The following is a 24,428-nucleotide window of genomic DNA, read 5'->3' as shown; positions in this document are numbered from 1 at the left end:
ACCAGAGAAAAATAAATATTTGATTGGCATTAGAGGCTTGGAGGTGGCAGGGATTAGCCAGTAGGTGGAGCCAACTACACCATTAGTGTTCCTGCATTCACGTCTCATTAGACGGGTCCAAATATTGCCAGTTAAAGACCCTCAGAAGCACCTCCATTACATACTTACAGTGCTTGTCAATAAGGATACATAAACTACAGATTCAAGATAAAAATATCTTATCAAATGAAACCACAGCAAACTACCCTTTGGGAGCTGACTTTAACCAATAAGGCCTTTTTCAGTAGTCACCCCACTGAAGTGGTCACCTGTGACGTTCCCTGACCTGGCACACTCTTCCTCACGGCAGTGAGGATGCGAAAGAAAGCACAAACCTTGTGCGGGGGGGGGGGGGGGGTGGTTGGGGGCCACAATATCAGTGGATTCAGAACAGAACCCAGATGAGAACTGAATCTATTTCCACCTGTAAAGCAGTCATATCCTCCTGCAATATCAACCGTCAGTTTGAACCTGTGATGGGGAACAACAGAAATAACATAGGGGAAAATACCACATTTCATATTGGCTGTTTCAAAGGAAAACAAACAGCTGACGTTTCTGAGGGACTCCCTCCGCTTCACACAAATATTGAGCTGCACGCACGCGCCCGCAAAAAACAACAACCAGCTCTGAGTGTGGCCTCATCAACGAAGGTCTTGGGTCTGGGGGCAACGAAAAAAATCAATTACACCTATGACTGCAGCTGGTGATTCTGCTCCAATTAAGTCACCCTAATTAGGTTTTCCCCCACAGCAGTGTTTACACTGCCTGCCTGGTAGTCTGCTTGGCTGGCTGGGAGAGCTGTGCTTCGCCTCCCGCCCTCCCTCTCTCTCTGTCTCTCTCTCTCTCCCTCTCCCTCTCACTCCCTCCCCCTCCCACTCTGTCTCTTCCTCTCTCTCTGTCTCTCCCCCCCTCCCTCCCCCTCCGTGTCGGCTCCAGTTTAAGGCTCCATTTCAGCGGCCCCGGCTCTCTGCGCTCCCAGCCCAGCTAATAAATCATCCACCAATCTGCTGTGTGAATCACTCCGCCTGTGCTGCCGCTGCTCCAGCCTGCCGTTGCTAGGCAACTGGGGGACGGGACGGGGGGGACGGGGGGACGGGGGTGTGTGTGTGCAGGAGCGCTACCAAATTGCCAGGCGCTCTGCTGAAACAACAGGCTTCTCTATGTCAGAAACTGTTCCAGAGATCTGGCTCTTTTCCCTGATTCTGACTCGCTTGCCCTCTCTCTCTCTCTCTTCCTGTGCTCAACAGTTTGCGATTGTGAAGTGGGAGAGAACACAAAACAGAAAAGAAGACGAGGGAGAGAGGAAAAATATAACAATCCAAAGGGCATTACAGCAAGCTTCCTGCTCATAAGTTGATTACTGAAAGAAAGCCATAGAGCTGGGTAAAATCATACATGCACGAACATAACAGAAGAGATATCGTCAACACAATCACACACAAAACTACTAACACACACACACACACACACACACACACACACACACACACACACACACACACACACACACACACACACACACACACACAAGCTTGGTTTAATAGCGACCGCTACATTAATGTCTAAAATCATTTTACCCATTGTTTTAAATGGCCGCAGAGAACACCAAAGGGAGTCCTGTTATCTACATATTGAGGGAATTAAATTTTCATGCTATTTCTCTCATCTTTTTTTAAATGGCTGATTATATTTCACGTACCACAACAGTCCTGCTTAAAAACACAAGCTACACAAAAAGTTTATAAACCGGAAAACGTAATATGCATTTTGAATGATATGGTATTCAAATGTTCTGTAACTGCAAATACTGACAATAAAAATTAATTATTTTATAAGGCTCTCCTTCTTGACTGTCAGTGAGAAAGTTACCAAATTAAAGACTTGTTCTAACAAAAAATCAACTAATGGTTCAGCCGATCAATCAATGACCTCTAGGTCAAATGCTAATAACCTATTAAAGCTGCATTCATGCTCGACAGAGAAAAAAAAACTGCAAAAAAGACCCAAAAGGCAACCCTCTCTGTTCTTTTAAACATACTAATTTTCCAACAAACTCATTTAAAAAATAAAAACTAAACAAAAATGTTGGCTACTTTAATGAAATGACCACAGACAGTCAGAAGTGATCTATTGTCATGACACGTCAATGAGCCAAAACAGTTTAAAGAGCAACAGTTTAAAGAACAAATACTGTTACTAGGAACAAATTTGGCATCACTATTTCCAGAATGCATGCTGCTGTGGGACCAGGCCAACAGTGTCAGGAAACTCCGGGACACTCCCTTCCCCCAGACAAAAGCTGCTGTTTAATAATCACTGCGTTTTCCACAGAAAAGCAGGAAAAAATACTCAAAAAAAAAAAAAACTGAAAGCATGTATTGATGATGGTTATTTTGCAAGGAATGAACCAAACTGCATGAACTTTCATTTTGCAGAAACCTAACTGAGCTAACCTCCTTACCTTTCGGCCTGCCTCGTATTTATAGCCTTCCACTGACAGCAACTTTTCATAACCTAAAACCTTCATTTTGGATATGCGGTTACCCGAAACTGAATTCAATAACCGCTCTGTTTTAAGACATTGTTTTAAAACAGAGAAACACTGCTACATAAATACTGTATAAATACTAAAACATGCTTTCCTAATACTCAAGATGCTTCTCACTATCACTGTTGGGTAAAAAAAACAAAAAAAAAAAAAAAACAAAGTAGTACCTGTTTACAGAGGTAGCCTACCAGCATTGGCACCAGGTTTGTACAACCCTAGGATAAGTGACTGTGAAATACATGGTAACAAATGCTTGTGATACGAGGCCTCCATTTCACAGTTCCACGGGGACATGGGGGTGGGGGGGCAGAATGTTTGGGTGGGCGGAACGTTTGCGATTGTTCTGTAAGGCCCAGACATCACCACAGGGTGGCATTTCTCCCGCCTGTGACCGGAACATCACTCCACCACCCAAGCCATGTATCCAATGTGTGGCCTCATACATATCCATTCATCACACGCTGACAGGCCGGGAGATAATACACAGTAAGTCTGAGGAATTGATGCCCCCTCTCAGGGTAGATATAGATCAGCCTGGCTGAGATATTGAGTCCTCTGCTTGTTATTGTTTATTTGTCCCCCTTCGCGCTATCTGATGGATTCAGGGAAGAATATGGGGTGGAGAGGAAATATATTGCCATCAGGGGAATTTCCCAAGTGATCATTAAAAAATATATGTGTGTATATATGTGTCTCTATATGCATATAGACACACAAACACACAAACACACACACACACACACACACACACACACAGCTATGTTACGATTTCACAGTCACGGCAACATTTTAAAATATATCTATTTACTACCTCATGTAATGTAGGGATTTCACTGAGGCTCATACTAGAAAAAGCAATGAATACGTTGACACCACATCAGAAGAAATTTACTTGAGGGCGGCGGGACTCCTGCCAACACTGCTATTTTCCCCTGCATCTGACTCCCACTAATATTCTTCCTCACACATACTTAACCACTGTATTCACTGCATTTGCTGAAAAGGGATGCATTACTGTAATTTAGTGTATCTTGTGTTATTTTGTTTGGGAGAGCGTGTGACATGCACACCGCGGGTTTCTTTTCAAAACTGAAATGTTGGTGTGCTCACGCTACCAGGAGTGTGAAATCGTGTGAGTCTAGTGAAACATGAAATGCCAGCGGGTTTCACCGATGACTAAAACAAGCAATTTATGATTCATGTAATCCTGGTCTTTTCTGATCTCTTACTGGGTTATTTATTCCATGCAAATCCATCTAGGGAGATGTTCCATGTTTTACCAGCCTGCTTAACTTATTTGTACATGAGGAAAGGATATGTTGAAGTAACTATGAAGACAAGCAATGTGCTTTCCAATTTACCAAAATATTACCTATTTAACAGAAAGGGGCTTCTTAAAACAATCAAAAAAAAGTTGAGACTTCAAGTAACCCTGGCCTCTCATTTCTGATTCATGGATTTGTGGTTTATCATATCCTACCTGACCTACGCAACTGCTCCTTCCCTGAGCACCAAACAGTATGTGGACAGATCTGCTACCACCGGGGGAAGAGGGAGGTGGAAAAGGCGGGGGGGGGGGGGCAAACTGACCCTGGAGACGAGGCAGATGCTGTCAGTTCAGAGGCAGTCACTGTCACTTTCACTCACATATCAAAGAAAGGGGCAAAAAGGAGAGGAACAGAGAGGACAGGAACTGGATGGGGGGGGGGTTGTAATGTGGAGCGGCGGATGAAAGACAATAAATAAAAGAAGAGGAGTGGAGAGAGAGAGGGCCCCGCGCTCAAGGTCAGGGGTAAATTTACACCTGTCCCTCAAGGCTGCGGTGCTGTAAAGGCACAGCGCGAAATGAGATCACTGTGGGCTGCGTCCTCGGCTCTGCAACTGCAGGCCGTCTGCGGGCCGAACCCGCCGGTGGAGGGGCGGAGGGGCGGAGGGGCGGGGCTCTCAGGGACCGGGCAGGATCCAGCACCAAAATGCCAGGACCTTCAAGGATGACATCCGAGGCTTTCAAGGACCTTGTCTCAAATATTACTATTGGTAACCGATGCCAAAAAAAGGCTCGTCAACAATGACATTCACGTCACAGATTTCAGGCTTGTGCCCTGACTGAAAGGGTCATGTCTAACGACAACAACAGTTATTTAATACAGCACATTCTACAACCAGGGCTGTCACAAAGCGCTGTACACAGATTTCCCTCCAAGGCCAGTCTGGGCAAAACTGAAAATTATTCCCTGCCCCCTAACCATGAGGCCATTGACTGACCCCCCTGGAATAAATACAGCTCATATGTGCAGTGAGGTATGTGCAAATCATCAGAAAATATGCATAAGTATTCTTTTTTATATGCTGTCAACAGATGTCACTGTAATGTGAGTTCATCATACTTTGAAGCATGGTGCCTTTTACTAATGACATTAGCTTTCCAAATCATGTACATGTTCTTGCTAGGATAACGCAATAGCATGTGTGGTTAGCTAGCGCATTTCAGTTTTGCTCATGATCTTTTTTATATAGGGTAGCTACACAAACAAACAGATTATAAGATAGTCAACCAAGCTGTCTTATGAGCTAGTCTGACAGCTCTATAAGAGAGACGAGAGATTGCTTCTCCATGTTCCTTTTCATCTTTACCCTGGTCAGCGGTTGCCTTTTGGCAGAGTAGCTCATCTTGTGAACTTGAGGAAATGATCTGATAGCAGACCTTTCTTATCACTGTCGGCTTAAAAACTATCTGCATTCACTGTGTTTCTTATTCCTTCATGTTAATGTGTGTCAATGAATCTGTATGCCATCATTTCAGGAGGGAAAAAAAAAACACTTCAGCAAACTAACACAGAGATCTTAAAAAATCACTTTAATGACTCCGATTTTAAAGGTATGACACCAAAGTCATTTTCACTTCACTAGACCGGTCTGGATAAACGTATGATCGTGTGGTTAAAATTTTCAGCTACGCTGCAATGCTGAACTGCGACTACCTGAAGCTCACTCACTGCGTGTGGAACAGTACACTGAAACAAAAGAAATTACACTGGTGTTACTTACGCGTAATCATTCTCTGATGTTGGCTAGCTATGATTCCAGACTTCTTATTCATCTTACCACAGAACTCTAGTGACTAAGACATAAAAAGCTTGCTAAGTGCACTGATCTAGTCTCCATAGTAGCTAAAAACAAGTAAATAAAATCTATGTACACTTTATGAATAATATAAACCCTGTTCATAATTATTCATTGTCTATATGGCAGACATCCGTAACCAAGAGAACTTCCAGTTCCAATCATGTGGTTACACAAGCATATCCGATATCATGCCTGTTTACCATACATAATTGTTAAAAGTCGATTTATTGACTCGCTCATATGTCACTGCACAATGTGGTGAACATGTTTATTGGCAGTTGTTTTTTTGCTGGTTTGTTTTCAACAGCAACAAATCTTTTGATTTTTTTTCCCCTTCTTCATCTTTTCATTTTGCTATTGAAGCGTAAAGGCTTGATCCACCCAAACAGAAGAAATCAGTGGTTTTAACAGCTCGAGATACAGGCGCATTTTCACACGAATAAGAATATTAAAATCACGAAGACCGGCTGAGTGTTAGGGCCTTTTCCTCTGGTTGGACCAGGGCTCCAGTAATCAAGCTGCTGAAAGCTAATTAAGAGCGGGATGAGGGTGAGGTGTGGTGTGGGGACGAGGTGCTTGGTTCGGCAGTGAGGCCTGCCCTCAGCCTCTTTGCATAAACAAACGGAGGGGATAACTCCGCACGCACAGACCGGGTGACTTAATCTGTTTTGATTAGCTACACTTCTGCCTCGGGCTCCGGCTCTCTTTAAAAGCATCCATCACGTTTAATTAATAGTAAAAAAAAATGTTTATTTATTTATTTACTCATTTAAAATCTGGTTTTGGTGATGGATTTTCAAGGCTGTCTGACACGAGCTACCTGCACAGAAATGATCAAACCAGGCTTCTCCCTCAGGGTGACAACAGGCTTTTTTTGTGTATTTTCATCTATGGCCCACTGCACCTATTCCATACACAGTAATCTAATCCAGTATGTGGAGTGAAATTATTCACTGCATGCAGAATAAAACACCGATTAAGATCTCACAAATGGTATAAATACATCAGGGTACAGTAGCCGAGTAGCTGTCAACCAAACTGGCACCAAAACTTCTATGGTTTCAACTCTATTGCCATCTACACCTTCATAGAGCGTGAAAATGTTTTTTTTTTTGTATGCAAGTAGCTCTGCATCTCTAACATGCAATTTGCAGCCAAATCAGAACTGCAGGAGATAAATGCAATCATCTTAGTGCCTCGTCTTTCTCTGTGTGGAGATTTATACTGCCAGGTGTGCTCTCGGGCGGAAAACAGGATGCAGCTGCCCTGAACTCTCAAGGAAGACGGGCCCCGATAAGCGTGATTCACTGCGCAGCAACCCCGCGCATATTTCTCCCACAGACCTTTATCACACACGGACTCGCACAAGCAAATCCCATTACAAAGAGAACAACAATATCTCACAAGGAAAGATGGCAGAATGGGACCCGAGCCAATACATTTCACAAAGTAAACATGAGATGGAAAAATGCAGAGTGCCGTCTTTAAATTTGACACGGAAAGAAGGGCAGGAAAGGGCCTCGATGACAGCTGAGCTACCAGGTAAAAGGTTCACGTTTTTGAACCCCGGCCAGGCGAGTGTAAAGCATGTCTTACCACTTCATCTTCAGACCAGCACTTCTCGATCAGCTTGGGAACTGGCTTCTTCACCAGCCTCTGCAGGGCCTTCCCTGCGTCGTAGTTGCTCTCGTGAAGCTATGGGGAGAAAAAAAAGATCAAATTATCAATTTATATAATACATCAATATACATCTACCTTTATCTGTTATATATACTACATTAGATTACATTATCGGCATTTAGCAGACACTCTTATTTCTAACCCTGGCCCTATTTATACAGCTGGATATTTACTAAGGCAAATGTAAGGCCCAAGGGTATAGCAGCAGTACCCCTGCAGGGAATCGAACCAGTAACCTTTCTGTTATGAGCCCTGCTCCTTACCACTACGCTACACTGCTGCCCCGCATATATGGTACTATATATTACTAGTATATTTTCCAAGCAATGCATTTACATTTATTCACTGAACTGGTTTTAAGAGGGTTATATACGATTATATATGCTGCAGTCCTCACAAACACGGCTATGATTCTTAAATCGGCACAGGGCTGTCATGACATCATCCCCACAGATGTGTCAGAGATGCAGGCTGCTTTTTATTTTCACAGCCGGGATGGAAAGCGGAGAAATACCAGGCGAAAAAAAACCCGCCGCCAAGACAGTGGACCTAACGGCAGAGAAGAGCCGGGAGAGCGGCAGGGAACTAAAGCAAATAACCCGAGTCACTTCCACATCAGGACACTGTGTACCGCCAGCAACGACGCCGAGGCGAGGGGGGAACAAAGAGTCCGAGCATCGATCCGCCCGGAATGAGCTCCGCGGAGCGGGCGGCACCTGTACCTACAGCAGCCAGGACTCCTGCTTCTGCTTCTCTCCTGTCTTTTGTTTTCAGGAGATCTCCTTTCAACCGGCCAACGTGTCAGACTCGGCCCGCTCTCCGATCTGAGCCTACAGAGAGCACTGTGTGCATTTCTTCCACCATCACTATGCTGCAAACAAATGACACCTTTTAGAATTGCAGATTCGGGGCGTAAAAAAAAAAAAAGGGTCAAGAGACAGGTGACCCGCCATCCGCATTTATTCCGCCGCCCCGCCGAAAGTAATGTTCTATTTATTATGCTTTATATCGCACGGCGCATTCCCCTGCATTTATTTTGGACGCGGAGGAGAAATCTCCATTATCATGCATCATGCAGCAGGTGCTTTAGGGTAGAGGGTCTGGATTAGCATATCTCCCCCTGCCCGCCTTTTTCACCGAGGGGCTGATGGTGTCCTCTCTCCCCCTGCTCCCCGTCTCGCCCTGCCACAGCCTGTCAGTGCACAGCGGCGAATGAATTCCCCCTGCTGGCGAATTTCAGCTGTCAGGAGCCCAGCGAGAGCTGATGAACCCATGAATTACACCTTTTTTTCCCCCCTCTCTCTAATGCATCAAAATATTGTTCTTTGGTGCTCATTTATAACGTCGTTCGGGATACGCCCCTCTTTGTCTGTGACCTGCTCGAGGCTCCGGCGAGTTTCTGTCACAGAGAGCCAAACTGGGGTGAAATATGCAGGGTTTCGGAGAGAAACTGTAGGAAGATTTTGGAAACACGCGGAAGACGTGTTCCTGGAGACCTGCTTTGCCTGTGCATGTGCTGCCCCCGAGTGATCCGTTACGGTAGTTTGCAATTTAATGATGGGAGTCTGACCTGCTACTCAGGTGCTGCTGGCCTGCTAGCATCTTTAGAGCCGACCTCTCTCGGTGCCCTGAACATTTCCCTGTACTCATTGGGGAAGAAACTGCTTCTGTGACTCCATTTTGAGGAAGCCATAGGAAGAAACATTTCAACGAACAATGCCGATTATGCTCATATCGAGTGGGCAGCTCAGAAGGCAAATGTTCATTTTCTGGGGTGAGCCGTGAGCGATACATGGAAGAGACCCCACAGCCTTAAGCGCTGTTAAAATAAATATATTTCCCTACAGGAATTTTACAGGATACAGGCCTACTTCCATTTGGCTCAACTGGGCTTATCATCAATCTTGCCACTATATCTGAAGCTGGCCAACACACTGCCAACCTGGGTCAATATGCTATTAAAAGGCCTCGGGCACACACCACAGGTACGGCCAGTCCATAACTAAGTCCGGTCAGTGGAAAAAGGTCACCACAGCCTGCCAGGAATACATCCGATCTGACCATTTCCATCAAAGGACAAAGCAAATTACGGGCTGCGCAAATATTATTATTGGAGGGGTGTTGAATAAATCATGTATGACACAGGAGCAGAGCGATCCTGCGTTTTCTTTAGAGCCGAACAGCTCAGATGGCTGTGTGTGTTGGAGGCAGACGAGGCAGAGACGCCATTACGGAGATGAACGTTTGCAATGTGGAGGCACTCGGGCCCCCCAAGGGACGCCCCCTCCCCTCATCGCGACTGCTTGTTTGGTAAACCTTTGCCTGCGGACTCGACCCGCAGCGATTCTGCTGCCTAGAAACACTGGCTCCTGCTAAAGCAATTTCCTTGTAAAGCTCGACTCCCAGATGATCAATTACGGAGAAAATGACTCTTCCTGGTGCTTCTGGATGCTCAGAAAAACCATCCCCACTACTCCCCCACCAGCCTTATTGATGTCTTCTTATGTGTGACAGAAATCCAATCTCCTTACTCCTTCTATCTTTAGATCTCGTCTCTGCCTCATTGAATTTTACAGTATAAATATTGGAAAGGCTTTATTTCTAAAAATAATTGTGATGGTGCTTATTACTTTCTAATAATGTCTAGTAAAAGCCAGTGGCTGTAATTATCTGAAACGTACTCCAGAATGCTGGTATGAATTAGTGTGACAGCAGCCTTTTAAGCAGGGCCGTATCTGATGCACGCTACTGTAAAAAGACAGCTGTGGAGGAGGGGAGTGAAGCAGACGCTGTTTGTGTGCAGAAGCATCATTAAGAGACAGCACCGCAGAAGACATTTTTTATTACTAGAGAAGCCACGGTATGAAGGGAGACGAAAACTCTGCTTCATGGAGGCACATGACCAAAAGTGGATATAAGCTAATCTGAGTCTTATGATTCAAACTGGATGTGCAGTCTTTCTCACCTCTAACCCAACCCTGTAACTGTAAACTGTGATAGTCTTGGCTTCCACATGTAGAGGAATGAAAAACTCACATGACTATTTATAAATACTGTATAAAATACTATCTGTATATATAATATATGTTATATCACATTAGTTTATATTTTACACAAAGTAATTGGAAAAACAAAACTCCTCAAACACAGTTTTGACCACAGCATCATCTTCTATAATTAGATAATATGTTTATAGATGTACCTCTGGAAATAACTTGTGGAAATTAATGCTAAACAGTACACATTAAACAGTACATTAAAACTGACATTTCAGATTTTTCAGATTTTTTTTTTTTTTTTGCTTTAACCTGTTAAAACATCTGTGCAAATTGCAGTTAATTGCTTTAGAAAGCAATATGTGGAGTTGTGTTGGGTATTTGTGGTGGAGGAAGTAAATTCATTAACATGTCGTGACACTCGGCACAAATGCTAGACACATGGGAGACTGAGGGGGGAGTATATTTATTCACCTCTAATAAACAGCAGCCATGAAAAGCCATCTCAAGTCATTTGCAGCGTGTGTTTTAATTAAATGCCAAATGAGAGGTATTACCTTGTGCTTTTCACCAGCCAGCCTTCACCAAGCAGAAATTACATTTATAACCAATAACAGCCACTGCACAGCGCCGACACCTCTTTCAATTTATGAACGTTATTAAGCAAACACACATTCGCAGGTCGCCCGTTACGTTCGAGGAGTGACTGCAGACGTTGTATCCTTTCGCCTCTGCCTTCTGCAATTATCAAAAACTCTTTCGTGCAGGCCGCGGTGCAGGGGGTGGGGAGTATGATTACATAAATAAAACTCTGCAGGAGATGCCTGTCTGTTCTCATTTATCCACAGCGCTGCCCACGTAACTGATACGCTTTCACAGGATCCAGAGAAAAAAAAAAGGGGGGGGGGGGGATGGGGGAAGCAAATGGCTTTTCACACCGCGTTCCACTGTGAAATAAATCAAGGCCTTCTGAGGGGTAGACTCGTTTCGCGAGGCAGATTACGAAGCTCCGAATGCTCTCCTCCAGAGACGGACCAACAGCAGCACGGGCTGTCTCTCCACAGTCCACAAATATGAGATATCAATTCATACTATATTCATACTCCGCTACCACTTTGCGCACTTTGTTTCATATACCTTGTTTTTGGCAAAGTCGAAAGCTGCAGGATTTGATGGGAGACTAGCGGGGGCGAGGGGAGATGTGGCTACTTACCGTGTTTAAAGCGTTTAGAGTGGTGTCGTCCCGCGAGGCAGCTAAACAGCCGTCCTCTGTGGATCCCCCATCGCACATTCCCGCAAACGCTGCCATGCTCCTGAACACAGCCGGAGAAGGAACAGATTAAAGCTGTCTCCATATGCAGCTCAGACACACTGTGCACACCATCACCAAATCAATAAAACGGGGTGTTCGCCCCAGAATGAGAAAGTAGAGCACCGATCCTTGCAGGAGGCTGGGCAAGGCTCACTGTGCAGCTGTCACTGAAGGGCAGACTAGCAAAGCCAGATTTAAATTCGTGACGCATTCAGTGGGGACCGGTACGTCCCGTTTGTGGTGGTTTGTTCTACACGACAGCTCCGGCAGGTGGTGAGGCTGCCAGGTGGTGTTCTGGGTGCTCACCTGGCTGCCCTCAGGTACATAAGCAGGTCACAGTCGTTCACCCCCGGCATCCACACCAGCTCCTCGTTCTCCGTCACCACCTGGCCGCCGGGGGATGGGAAGGGCTGAAGCTCCGGGAGCTTGGCCTGATTGGACACAGAGCGCAGGGTCAGCAGTGACATCACAATAATAGTAATTCTAAAGGTGTCAAGTATCAATTGTTTAATGTGCATTACAACTGATAATGGTTTCATAAGATACCTGCCTTCCAGTTTAGCCTAGCTCATAACATTTCAATAGAAAGCTTAGCTGCCAACGTAGGAAGCAAAGCACACTTCCAGTACCTTTATCTGAGTCTTTTTATGCACACCTACTTTCACAATAACTTCCATATAAAGCCCAATTTTACTATTGATGTAAAAGCTCCAAATTTATACAATGGGAAGTATCTGTAGGAAGACATAATTGGAGAGACTTCAGCACTGACAGACTATCAGACTCACGTTGCCTGTTCACTGACTATATGGTGCCACCTCCATATGTTCAAAGAACTTTATACATTGCTCATAGAGCGTACGCTGAATGAGTTTTCAGTCATACACTACAGCGCAGACTCTCACTGGCTTCAAAAAGACAATGTCTAGAGTACATCCACCAGCATGAAGACAGAACACTGGAGAGAATAATAATTCATAATTATCATATTGGCGCAACCGAAGGACGATTTCTTTGATTTTTTTTTTTTTCTTTTTTAAACTGCGCGCTCGAGGGTTGTTATTCTTGCAGAATAATGCTTGTACAGATAACTCGGCTTGATCTCTGCCAAGAAAATGCCCGTGGGTTGGGTACCCAGAGACCTCATTACCAGGCCCGGGCTATCTGCTGCTGCGACTTCACACAGCCTGGTCTTTCAGGCGGCGCTGGGCCGGGAGCCTAATAATTATTCCACATGACTGCATTTTCAAAATATGTTGGTGGGGAAAGGCATTACACACAAGACGCAATTATGAGTGCTGTTTCCATTACGTCGTTTCATCCTAATGCCTTCAGAGTGAAGCTGGCAGGCTGTACACAACAATATGGCCGTCTACTGTCAAAACATGCAAACTACACAGGGGACCTCTGGTGTCTGTCTGTAACATTGGTGTACAACCCCCTGCTCTAACAGGTTGGGTTCAGGTCAAGGGAAGTGGAGGTCACACATGCTTCAAAAAGCATCAGTTCTAACAGGAGTGAAATAAGATGACACACACCATGGAGCTACTCCTTTCAGTTCCTACATACAGATGTTAAGGCCTTGACACTTTAGTGCATATGCATGATTATACTTGCCTTTAGTGGGCTAACAGAATGTGAATGATCAGTAAAACTGGGCTGGAAGAGCAGGAAGCAGCTTCACACCAGGAGCTGTCACCTTCATCACTCTCAACACTAGACGCTCGGTGTGGGGTCAGTGCAGGAGGGACGGGGGAAAAGTTCTGTAACTTCCAGCCTGCTTTACATTTTTAGAAACAGCGTGACCTCATTTTAGATTCAGACTCGTCCCGTTAGAGATCTCTCCCAGGAAGAGTGCAGGGCTTCTGCCGAAGGAAACGTGAGGCTGATGAAGTGAATGAGATATTAAGGCAGTGATATCGGGTGACAGGGCTTCATCTGCAGGCCTGGCTCTTTGCGCTCTGTGTGTGTGTGTGTGTGTGTGTGTGTGTGTGTGAGAGAGAGAGAGAGAGAGAGAGACTGGGAGGCAACACAAAAAACTAGCAATTTCATTTCATCCAAACTCCCTGCGAAGATTACAGAAAATTCTGAAGGCAATTATTTCCTTGGGTTTAATTTACTCTCTGGTTTTATTTGGCGATTGTTTCACCTGTACAAGGAAATAATAATTCTGTTCCTTGCATACCGTTGCCATCTGTCAGAGGAAAAAAGACCGCTACTGCATAAACTACAGAGTGTGAGAGGAGAGCCCATCAGCAGCACCACTACAGCGTGACGCTGCCTAATGTGCTGCTTAACATGACGCGGTGATGTCAGTGAGCGTGAGGCGAAGCTCCTACCTGGTGACTCGGGCCCACCCGGATCTCCCCCTGCGTGCTGTTTAGCCGCCTGGAAGAAGAAGAAGCAACAGGACGGTTCAGATCAGCACAGAAACAAACCCACCAATACAATTACAGACAAGCATTATGACATCATAATCATAAAGTACCCCTACCAGAAAGGATTCTCACTGAACTTAAAAATCTTAAATGATCTTGATCCTAGCTATCAGTATTGACACCCACAACAGTGCAGGTGAGAAACAACAAAGTTTTCAGTGAAATGATGAGCATGCAAGCATCAATATTCCAAGAAGCAATTCAAGGAAAAAAAAAAACATGGCCCTCATTTCACTCTTAAGAGTTAGTTAAGAAGGAAGCTTAACTTTTCCCCAACACACTGGAAAATGAGCACAGCTGGCACCCTAAATCAGTGTGGGGAAATGCTGCACTTACACTTGATATATCACATTTCTTGGCAAGGATGCAGATTTTAAGATTTCGTGGAATTGTAGTAAAATGCTCTGGCAATAAAGAAAAGGCATGCTCGAGAATGAAGCAAGAGTTACAGGTCTCCGCAGATTTGTTTTATGGAATACGGACACCTGTGCAATACGGATCCCAAGCCGAGTTCAATTAAAAACAGACCTGCTCAGCACTCTCTCTCACAGTTCCAAAAAAAGCAGGGTTACCCAATCCTAGCCCTGCAGGGTCACGGTGTCCACAGGATCTTATGCCAGTCCAGGGGTTACTCTCCTGATTCAACTAATTAATTCTGAATGGACGAACACTGCTTTCCTGTCCACTTCAGGTAATTTTTTTTTTTTTTTTAGATAAACTGCTGAATTGTGGCCCTCCATGTGAAGAGCTTCAATAACCCTGTCACTTGGTTACTGGTATGTACAGCCAACCAATTAAGATGGGTTCTTTGTAGACTTGGCAGCACCAAGCCTGTGTAACAGTATGAAAGATGCCCTCATATCAAACTCAGGACAAAACACTGAGAAGCTCAACTAAAATAAACAGTGAGAGCTAATCTCCTCATAAAACAAGGAGAAAGTCAAAAGTAATGCTTTTAGTCATTTCTTCAATTCTTCAGTCTTAAAACTACATGCTCCAGAACAATTCATTTTGCAATTTCAGCCTTTGTCAAGAGCCTTTCCATCACCCACTTTCCTTCCTTTAACTTCAAAATGTCACACGCAAAGGAAGGAGGGGGGGCTGAGGTCGACAGCCTCGGCACCACAGATGCGCTGCTAGGGCTTCTGCTGCGGTTAGCCACATTCTGGCCATTTACTTGTGGTTAAAGTCAAGATGAAGCCGTGTTTAGCGGCGGCGGCTGCGTTCCACAGAAACCGAGCAGACTGACACGGGCCGGAGGGCGAGCGATATCCCAGCAACATCCTGTCACTGAGGGTTTGAGGAACAGCGGCTGGCAGATTGACGGCTCAAAAGGATGCCCTATAAATGCACCCACTGGCACTGTATATATTAAATAACATTTCTCAGGGGGTGGAATCATCTACCTACCTACCTGAACCATTTCACATTTTCGTATCCATTTTCTAGATGTGGTTAAAATAAATCACAAAAATAAGCATAACGGCTGTAAATGTTGAGATTGTTGTAACAGATCTACGTCTGCTCGTTTCTGCTGAACTAACATTACACAAGATGAGGTACAAGAGCCCCAAACACAGGAGGACAAGCGACTTCGAAATGGCTGCTGAAACAAATTCCGGTAACCATAGCGACATCAATTTAATAATAGTGTTCCGATCTCCAGCTGCAGTGGATTAAAGAAAATGACAAGATGTTCCTTTGAAACAGACCCCTCCCCCTCGTTGCCATGGCAATAGCCAGATTTTTTTTTTTTTTCATAAGGGAAAGCACGGAACAGCCCAGAAACTGTCACTATGATTTGCATCCAGACAAACGCACTCTCCATCACAGGGGCAGGCTTGGAGGAAGTCTGAGGGGCCAGGTCTTCCAGTAACATTAGAAGTCTTCAAATCATAGCTCCCTAATGGGTACACATTAAATACCCCCCTCCCTGTTTCAGCAAAGCAGAGAGCATGGGACTGTCAGACTGATATGCCAGGCTGCAACAACTGTGGCAGCCAGATGCACCACACTCAGACGCGACCGCGTTGTTATACCTCTTAAAAAGTCAGGATTACTGTGAGCGACGTGGAAGCTTTCAGTACATTAGGAAAAGCCTGACCATTTTTTTTCCTCCTCTAAGCCTCACGACTGGCAGGGAGACTCAAACTATTTAACCCCAGAGAGGGACAGAGAAAAACAATCTGTTCGCTCAATTTGTATATGCAAATGTTGAACACTTAAACATATTGTAGTGTGTCACTGTATCCTAATGAATCTGAAAATGTTGCAGTATCCTCTGTAGCTAATAAGTTAAGACCCAAACATACAAAGCACTGTCCAGCCTGGTGGTAACAGGCTCATGAAGTTTCCTATAACTGAAAACTGTGGTGGGCCCCAAAACAATGCAACTATTTAGTGTAAATGTCCAAGAACGTGATAACGCATTTACAGAAATAGCAACACTGAGTGCGATAAAACAACACACTTTTGATGCAATTAAAATGTGAGCATTTGCCTGAAGTTGCAAAGTGAGCTAGATATTTCAATTTCCGTCATATGACTTACAGCTGTACTTAAATTTACTGCATATGACCTTTGGTCAAGTTCTTATGGCATTTACAAGCACATTTTTGCCCATATTTAAGATTTATTCACAGGATTGACGTAACAAAGACCTTTCTTAAGACATTTACGTTCTGAAAATAATAATATACTTGGTCTTGGGTATGTTCTTCTCATTCAAATTGAACTTTAAGTAGAGTGTTGAGTGGCAGAAATGCATTTAATATTGTGATAGATATATAGGCTAGTGGATTATACTAGTTATGTAAATTACAGTTATTGTCTGATGGTAGGACATGAGGGGTGATGTTCCACCTCATAATGAAGTCCACAAACATTTATGACAAGCTACAGACATCATCTACAGTAAAGAATGCCACAGTGAAAGCAAGGTCACATCCTGTCATTCACTGTAATACTAGCAAGTTACAGAAAAACAAACCAAATTCCTTCAGAGCTTTAACCAAACTTTTAAAACGTAAGTAGCAAACGCACTTTAGTAATGTAATCCACTATCTAGGTTAAATGTAATTTGCTATCTTCAAACTGTATCTGCTTCTGGCTAGTAATACCCCCTAAGTCAGCATAGTGCGCTTACCTGTGGCAAGCTACCTAAGATCAAAATATTCACTTCTGTTTTCCAGTCATTATAATGTCAACAAGAGGTTACCTAGCTCATGACAAATTCTTGCTGAAGTTAGAGAACTAGTCTGCAAAAATGCAATTCATATAAATGGATAATTAGCTTTTAATTTAGTTAACAGTTTAGGGAAAAAGACATTTATAATCCATATGGTTCCATCTGCAATCTTGCAAGCTCATGCTGTATGGTGCCCCTTCCAATTAAAAAAACAAGATAAAATGATTTATACTTACTGTCATACTTTCTGTATTTTCCATAGAACAACATTTGTATGTTCATTAATGATGGTCAAACATGCTAATTTTGCATTGTTTGTGGTGGCAGTGTAGCATAGTGGTTATGGAGCAGGACTCATAACCAAAAGGTTGTTGGTTTGATTCCCCACAGGGACACTGCCGCTGTACCCTTGAGCAAGGAACTTAACCCAGAAATGCCTCAGTAAAATATCTAGCTGTATAAATGGATAACATTGTAAAAACCATTAACTGATGCAAGTCCCTCTGGATTAAAGTGTCTGCTTAATGCAAATTATGTAATGTAATGTTTACTACCCAGAACAGAAACAAAACTAAAACACATCATCTGAAAGCACCATGCCTTAGCAGGTTGTTTATGCATCTGGCTGAAACCAAGCACACGTCTAGCTAGAGAATTTAAACTATTTCCTTTTTTCAGCCAGGTATACTTAAAGCTAATCTACAATAAAATTTCAGCTACTTCATCATCACAGAAAAGTATCAGTCAGTGTACTTTCAAAGGCTGGAAAGAAACGTTTAGGGACCAATAACAAAAACCTGAGAGGAGAGACAGCCAATGGATCCAGTACTGTTATGTAAGCATGTATGCAAAAATTCAGATATTTCCTCAACTAAAAACTACAGCCTCATTATTATTTATGACTGTTTCCTCTTCCTGGGTCTGACAAATAATTGGTACATAGTTGAGGTGCCACTCTGGTTTGCTACATGAGGTTGAACTGCACTGGACACCCTTTTAGGTGAACACTGTAGGCTATAAACCTATGTATGGACATTACCCACACATTATACAGGTAGGATAAAAATGGCAGGAAATTTCACTCTTAGTCGGGTATCTTTACAATTACCAATCAGCATATCTAAATGGAGACTGAATGCAATTTCTATCTCCAGGGAACTGTAAAAGTGTACTTACAAATGTACCTCAGAATAGATTAACAGGACACACATAAACACCACACCACAGGTGGCCTTCGCCATAGCGCCAGTTCTCCGAGTTTAATTTCTTCATTATTGCACTAGTCACCCCTGTCTCAATCTGAACTGTCAACAGTGTAAAGCCCTCGACCAATCTCCAGTGTTCATTATTTCCAACATTACTCTGGTTTAACTTTGTGACATGAACACGAATTGATACCTGTAACTGTAAGACACTGACATACCAACAAGCACCAGCATTTCTCCAACACATTGCTATACATGGGCTGTTCACCCACCAAAAACTAGATTCATGGTAAAGGTCAACCACATTTTGTTTCAACCAAAGACGTGTGCGTGTTTGTGCCACTAAACAAATAATTTTTCAGGAGCTGTCACTTAACTGAAGCATGACCCAAATCTCTCCTGTGACAGCTTTATTGACCAGACTTAAAATCGTGTTTCAAATATATATTCAAATCTGCAGCTGTTCCCATTTGTATGTGACAAGTTCAAGAAATGTTTGATATCCAGTGAGCTAAATACAGTACATCCACACATGATCTACACTACTTACAGCAACAACACTCAGAATAGCTCCAAGCGTGCTAATCCACTCGGGTGTTAAATCACAACCATGTTACTAATGTTGAGATGCAGTGATTGAAATGATTATAGCAAGTTAGCTGGCTAGCCATGGCCAGTCAAAACAATGCATCACCCAGCACTTTGACTCGACAATCGGGACAGCAATCAAGGCTAACCCCGCCCCTTCCATCAATTTCACCCAATCCTTGCACAAGTGTGCCAGTCCGTCCAAACATTAGCTTCATAGCTAACTAAATACAGTACTAGGCCCCAACCTTTATTAATATCCGCTCAGAACCCGCTGCAGATGTGTATACGCTGACATTATTTTTGTGCATGCATGAGCCTACGGCGGAGCTCCCAGCCGCCTCCTACGCCATGTCATCTCGGTTGTAAACACGGGAATATAAAGTGCTGCAAAATGGAGTCCTGGCAAGCGTCGCTTCGTATGTTCCCGAGGCAACACAAATCACGGTGCGGAAAGAAAGTCAATCGGCTAGCTAACGATGCACGTCTAGCTAGGTATAGTGATCAGCAAATCGGTGACAAGTGGGTGCACAAGCGCGACAGCAACTTCGCATCCTGCAAGCCTGGCTAGCAATGCGCTATACACCTGGCTAAATGCTAGCTCGCTAACCATTTACAGTAGCACAATGGATAGCTCACCAGCTAGCAAACTGTGACGGCTAGCATGTTGACGCTTGCGACAGTACCACCGCATCTGCAACTCGGTTGTAAATATTTTTAGGTAGACCGATTACTGGCGATCTAAACGCGTTGCATCCTACAACAGCGGAGATCGGAACGAGACAGCAAAAACAACGGAGCGGTTTCATAAACAGGTGAGACAAATATACAAACCTACCTTCGCGGACTGAACAGGTCATCCATGTCGGAATCGAAGTGCTTGCGCTCAATGTTGACAGTTTGCCTGCTGTCGGGGCTGGGATAAAACTGTCCCTACCCACCTATTTCTAAGTACTCAAAATGGAGGCGCACGCAATCTCTCGGAGAGGTTTTCACTGAGCTTGTGCTATGACCTCAGCCTTCACGCACAGCGTACAAAGTTCCCGTTTCGACAGACACAACTGAGCATGTGCCGCGACCTTAAACACAGACACGCTGGAAACGCGATCCATCTCTCCGCCAGTCTTTTTTTTTCCATAAACAAGGCCGACTGGCGAAGCCGCTGACGCCCAGCGCTGCATACCAAACAAGCAGGGGAGGGAGGGAGTCGGCAACGCGACAGGCAGCCAGAGAGACTGTGGGGCCCCGAAGCAGGGGTTTCCGAACACACAACAGTCACGAGTCCAAGCCTGAGAGAACCGTCACGGCCCCCCCCTGTGGCGCCCCGCGCTGGGAATGAATCCTTTTCGCACCTTCGCACAGATTTTCTTCACGCCTGAAGGGTCCTTTAAAAACTAACCTTGGGTAGCTAAGTGTTTATTTAGCACCGGGCATATACTTCATTTACAACGAAAATCGGATTATTTTTGGAACATTTGAAATATGAATCTTTTGGCGATGCAAGTGACCTGTCCGTTTACCATGACCTATGCGTGGAATGAGAAATTAAAATGAACAAGCTGCATTTCTTATCCTGTAATCGAACATAGGTAAAGACAGGGAAAGGAAAGCGTGACTGATATAGAATGCTTCTTAGAATAATAAAAAAGTGCACAAAGTACACATATACAGTATGTTCACACTCTTCCTCCTGAGTTAAGACAGAAATATTGAAGAATGTATAGTCTGACACTTTACTGTATCACAACAGTATATATATATATATATATATATATATATATATATATATGTATATATATATATATATATATAATATATATATCAATACCGGTGTCTTATTTTCCTTATTTCCTCTCAATGAATAATCTTTGTACTGTATCCAATTATGCTATGTTATCTGAAACACATGGTAGCTGTGTTCCAGCTCTCAGTTATTAATCTCTTTAATGAGAAAATATTTTCTCATGCTTATTTATATTGATTGAAAGCACAGTCGCCAACCTTTTCAATCACCAATACTTGATAGCTGAACAAACGGTCAACTTAGATTCAGCAGAAATATGATGCAAACTTGGAGACCGTTACATTGTGAGTTTGTATAATAACATTAAATATAATGTACCTTTTAACAATGTGCATATTCACATACTGAAATACTCCATATCTAGCTCTTCTTCCAAGCTGGAGTTGTTGAAAATTGAATAAAAGTTGATAACCTAACAGCACATGCTTAAAATGACTGATGTCACATTAAAAATGTCACTCTCTATTAGTCTGTGTATACAGCAGTCACATGTTCACATATGGCGTTTTTTTTTTTTTTTTTTTTGTATCTGTATCCCTGAACACGTGTAACAAGTTTTAGATCTTCACAGAGTACATCTTTATCTACAATTCCGAACAATCGGTGTATCCTCATGGCAGGTGGACACATTGTGCAAAGCTGGCACTGGCAAAAGCTTGTTAATATCAACAAAAGAACAGAAGATACTGCATGACAGGATTCAGAGGTCTTTTTGTACAATGGGGAAAAAAGGGCAGGAAAAAAAAAAACGATCAAGAAAGCTTTTCATCCGAGACCCAACATGCACTTTTCATCGTCTAGCTGAGAATAACACCAAAAGGAAGAGGATTAATTAAGAGGATTGCTCTCAGAGCGTGGCCGCTGATAATTACAACATGCTCCTCTTAAGAATAGCAGTGTGCACTCATCTCCTCCTCTAATTGTGACAGTCGGCATTGCATTTTAATTTGCCAGGGTGTTAGCCACCAAGGAACACCGCGGGGAGGAGTTCTGTGTTCTGCCTGTGTGCATGCCGCAGATCACAATATTCCATCTGTGAATTCATTACTTCTTTTTTTTTTTTTTGCTTGTATGAGGAGTATAATTTATTTTACATGACAACTGCCAACTCGTACAGCGCTCCCCTGGGGGAATAATATGCATTGACCTTTTATGGCTCTGACTAAATGTCAGTTTCTGTTCCTCGGGCAGCATGATGATTTACGCACAATACAAAAGATCAGTTTTAAAATGATAAAATAATATCCCTCTCTGAGCATTTGCAGCAGGAAGAGGAGCTTGATCTCTGGCACATTTTGTCTATCACTGACTGTGATAACATAGTTGTGTTCAGTTAAAAATCTGTATTTCTTTTTGAGGGAGAGCTCAAGTCGTGACATACGATGTGATGTTTTTTTTTAGTCAAATTAACCAAAAAAAAAGTTTAAGTCAATGATGTAGAGGTTGTACTAATGCATGAGAAAGTCCAAAATGGAATCTCTCAGTAATGGCATCAGTAATGCGTCAGTGTTGGCATTACATTATTACATTTGTTGGTAACCCTAATATCACCTGTTACATTTTTCCATTTTCCTTTTATTAGTTGTATTTCATACGTAATAAACCTGCTGCCTGTATGTCACACTGTACTGACTGCTGTGTGGTGTTTTTCTGTCCACTGATGAAATGCACCTAAGAAATATCATGTCATAGTTTAGACTTTAGACATACAATCCCTGTGTGGATGCTATATGGTAACTGCGTACATGCCTGCATGTAATGCTTGTGTAAAGAAGCCATTAGTAATGTTCTGATATAAAGTCCTACCTTGAAATATCTGCCTCTGAATATGGCAATATCCACTTAATGGACTGTCTCCTACTGGAACTATCACTGAAATCCAGCCTCCTGTAAGGTATAACAGCTGGCCCAGTTTGGGGCCTGAATTCCCAATGAAACAATTAACGGCATGTTGGAAATTCAGAAGGTAGCCAGAGAAGCAGCAGAAGCACCACAGCTTGGCTGGTTGTCGCTGTATGGATAGTCTGGAATTACAGCAGGGCAACACAGACATTCTGCAAGAGGCTTTCATTTCATCACTCCCAGCTCGCTTCTCAGCCTTCCATGTTCAGACGGCCATGAAGACAGACATGAATGTTTTATGACATGTCGCTGTGTGCACTGAGTGCTTCTTGCAGCATGTGAATAAAGCAGAGGCAGTTCACACCGCGGAAAGCTAGCTTGTGCTGGGTCCTTAAATCAGAACAAGCTGGTATATGTGGTGACAGAAAAGATAGCTACCACATCTTTGTCCACCTCTTCAGTTATACTGCAGGTATATGGAACCCTATGATAGTGCCACACTGCATACTATTTTAGCTATTCTCAATTAATGCAACATTTGCAACATTTAAGTCCATTTAACTATATGGTGGATAGAAAGAAATCTAAATTGCTGCACTAAGCAGTCATTTAAATGCTCACTGGTTTCCACAGTTTTCTTGTCCTCATGACAACAAGAAAAACGGAAATGTCAATGACACCTCGAATGTGACCCAGTAGGAACTTTAAAATGCCTGCCAAGGCGTACCTCCTCAGAACAACATGAAAGCGTCAATCTGTATCAGCTGCACAGCATACTCTTTTCCTGGTTCAGAACCGACCCCCATTCTAGGGCTACATCACACCTCCTACAGATCCGAGGCATCTGGTCACTTCAGTCATTTTTGACACCGTCAGGTCACTCTTTACAAACTCATGTGACTAGCTGAAACAGACAACGACCATTCACAATTCCTGTTCCTAATAATCTTGTGTATTAAACACTTAATATCTTTAATATCGGGCCCTTTATATGGTATCAAAATGAAACGGCTTTTTCCTTTTCAGTCATATTCTATCTATTCAAACCTGGTTTTAGGTGGATGATCTTCCACTTTAAATGAGTACCTGCTTGGAAGATTACTAGCCATCATTCACAAATGTCATTAAAGCTCAGAATATGATTTTGCCAGTGAGCCACAACTATTGAAAAGTCTTTGCTTTAGTGAGTCGTTATCAATGTGTTCATGTAATCATCCAGTACTGGATGTGCATATAGGGCTGCATGTTTCCAAATCTAGTTCGCGTTCATCCTCTGAAATCAATACACTGTAGCAAATCAAACTGGCAGCAGTAAATGCCAAGCCAAGAGAGCAGAAATGAACGGCTACACTTTCTACAATGTCAATTTATTATTGTCCTAGTATATTAGTATATTTGTGCTGCTTGCTGATAACTATCATAACTCTGCAGTAGTCAGGGTGTATGACTTATCCTCTATTAAAGCATATAAGCACTGTGTGCTCCTTAGCATTTTTTGGTCTTAATATTAAGAAATATGCAAGCTCAGCGAGAATTTGATATCACATATTCATGATCAAGTCCTTTCTTAGACACATATTCATTCCTATAGCCTGACACAATTTTGCAGTGGGTCGAGATGGTTCATGGTTTTGTTGTCTTAAAATCAGTATTATTGTTC

The 24,428-nt window shown here is 43.1% G+C and overlaps 1 protein-coding gene across 5 annotated transcripts in view; it reads right to left on the bottom strand.

The window, feature by feature from the left end:
• Positions 1-24,428, bottom strand: part of LOC118780934 (arginine-glutamic acid dipeptide repeats protein-like) — a 165,266-nt gene that overhangs the window by 28,011 nt on the left and 112,827 nt on the right. For 3 of the 5 annotated variants that reach the window (XM_036533715.1, XM_036533717.1, XM_036533716.1), the window contains exons 7-10: positions 14,044-14,092; positions 12,011-12,135; positions 11,606-11,705; positions 7,313-7,411 (exon numbers count right to left, since the gene is read on the bottom strand). In XM_036533715.1, the coding sequence (XP_036389608.1) occupies positions 7,313-7,411; positions 11,606-11,705; positions 12,011-12,135; positions 14,044-14,092 (373 nt within the window). Of the gene's footprint in view, positions 1-7,312; positions 7,412-11,605; positions 11,706-12,010; positions 12,136-14,043; positions 14,093-19,960; positions 20,476-24,428 lie in introns of those variants that run through there. The other 2 variants (XM_036533718.1, XM_036533719.1) reach the window with 2 other exon arrangements.

The sequence above is a fragment of the Megalops cyprinoides genome, chromosome 7, assembly GCF_013368585.1.
Source record: "Megalops cyprinoides isolate fMegCyp1 chromosome 7, fMegCyp1.pri, whole genome shotgun sequence".
In the NCBI taxonomy this organism is placed as follows: domain Eukaryota; kingdom Metazoa; phylum Chordata; class Actinopteri; order Elopiformes; family Megalopidae; genus Megalops; species Megalops cyprinoides.
Note: the sequence above shows the minus strand (reverse complement) of the source record. Positions and strands in the feature narration are given on the sequence as shown.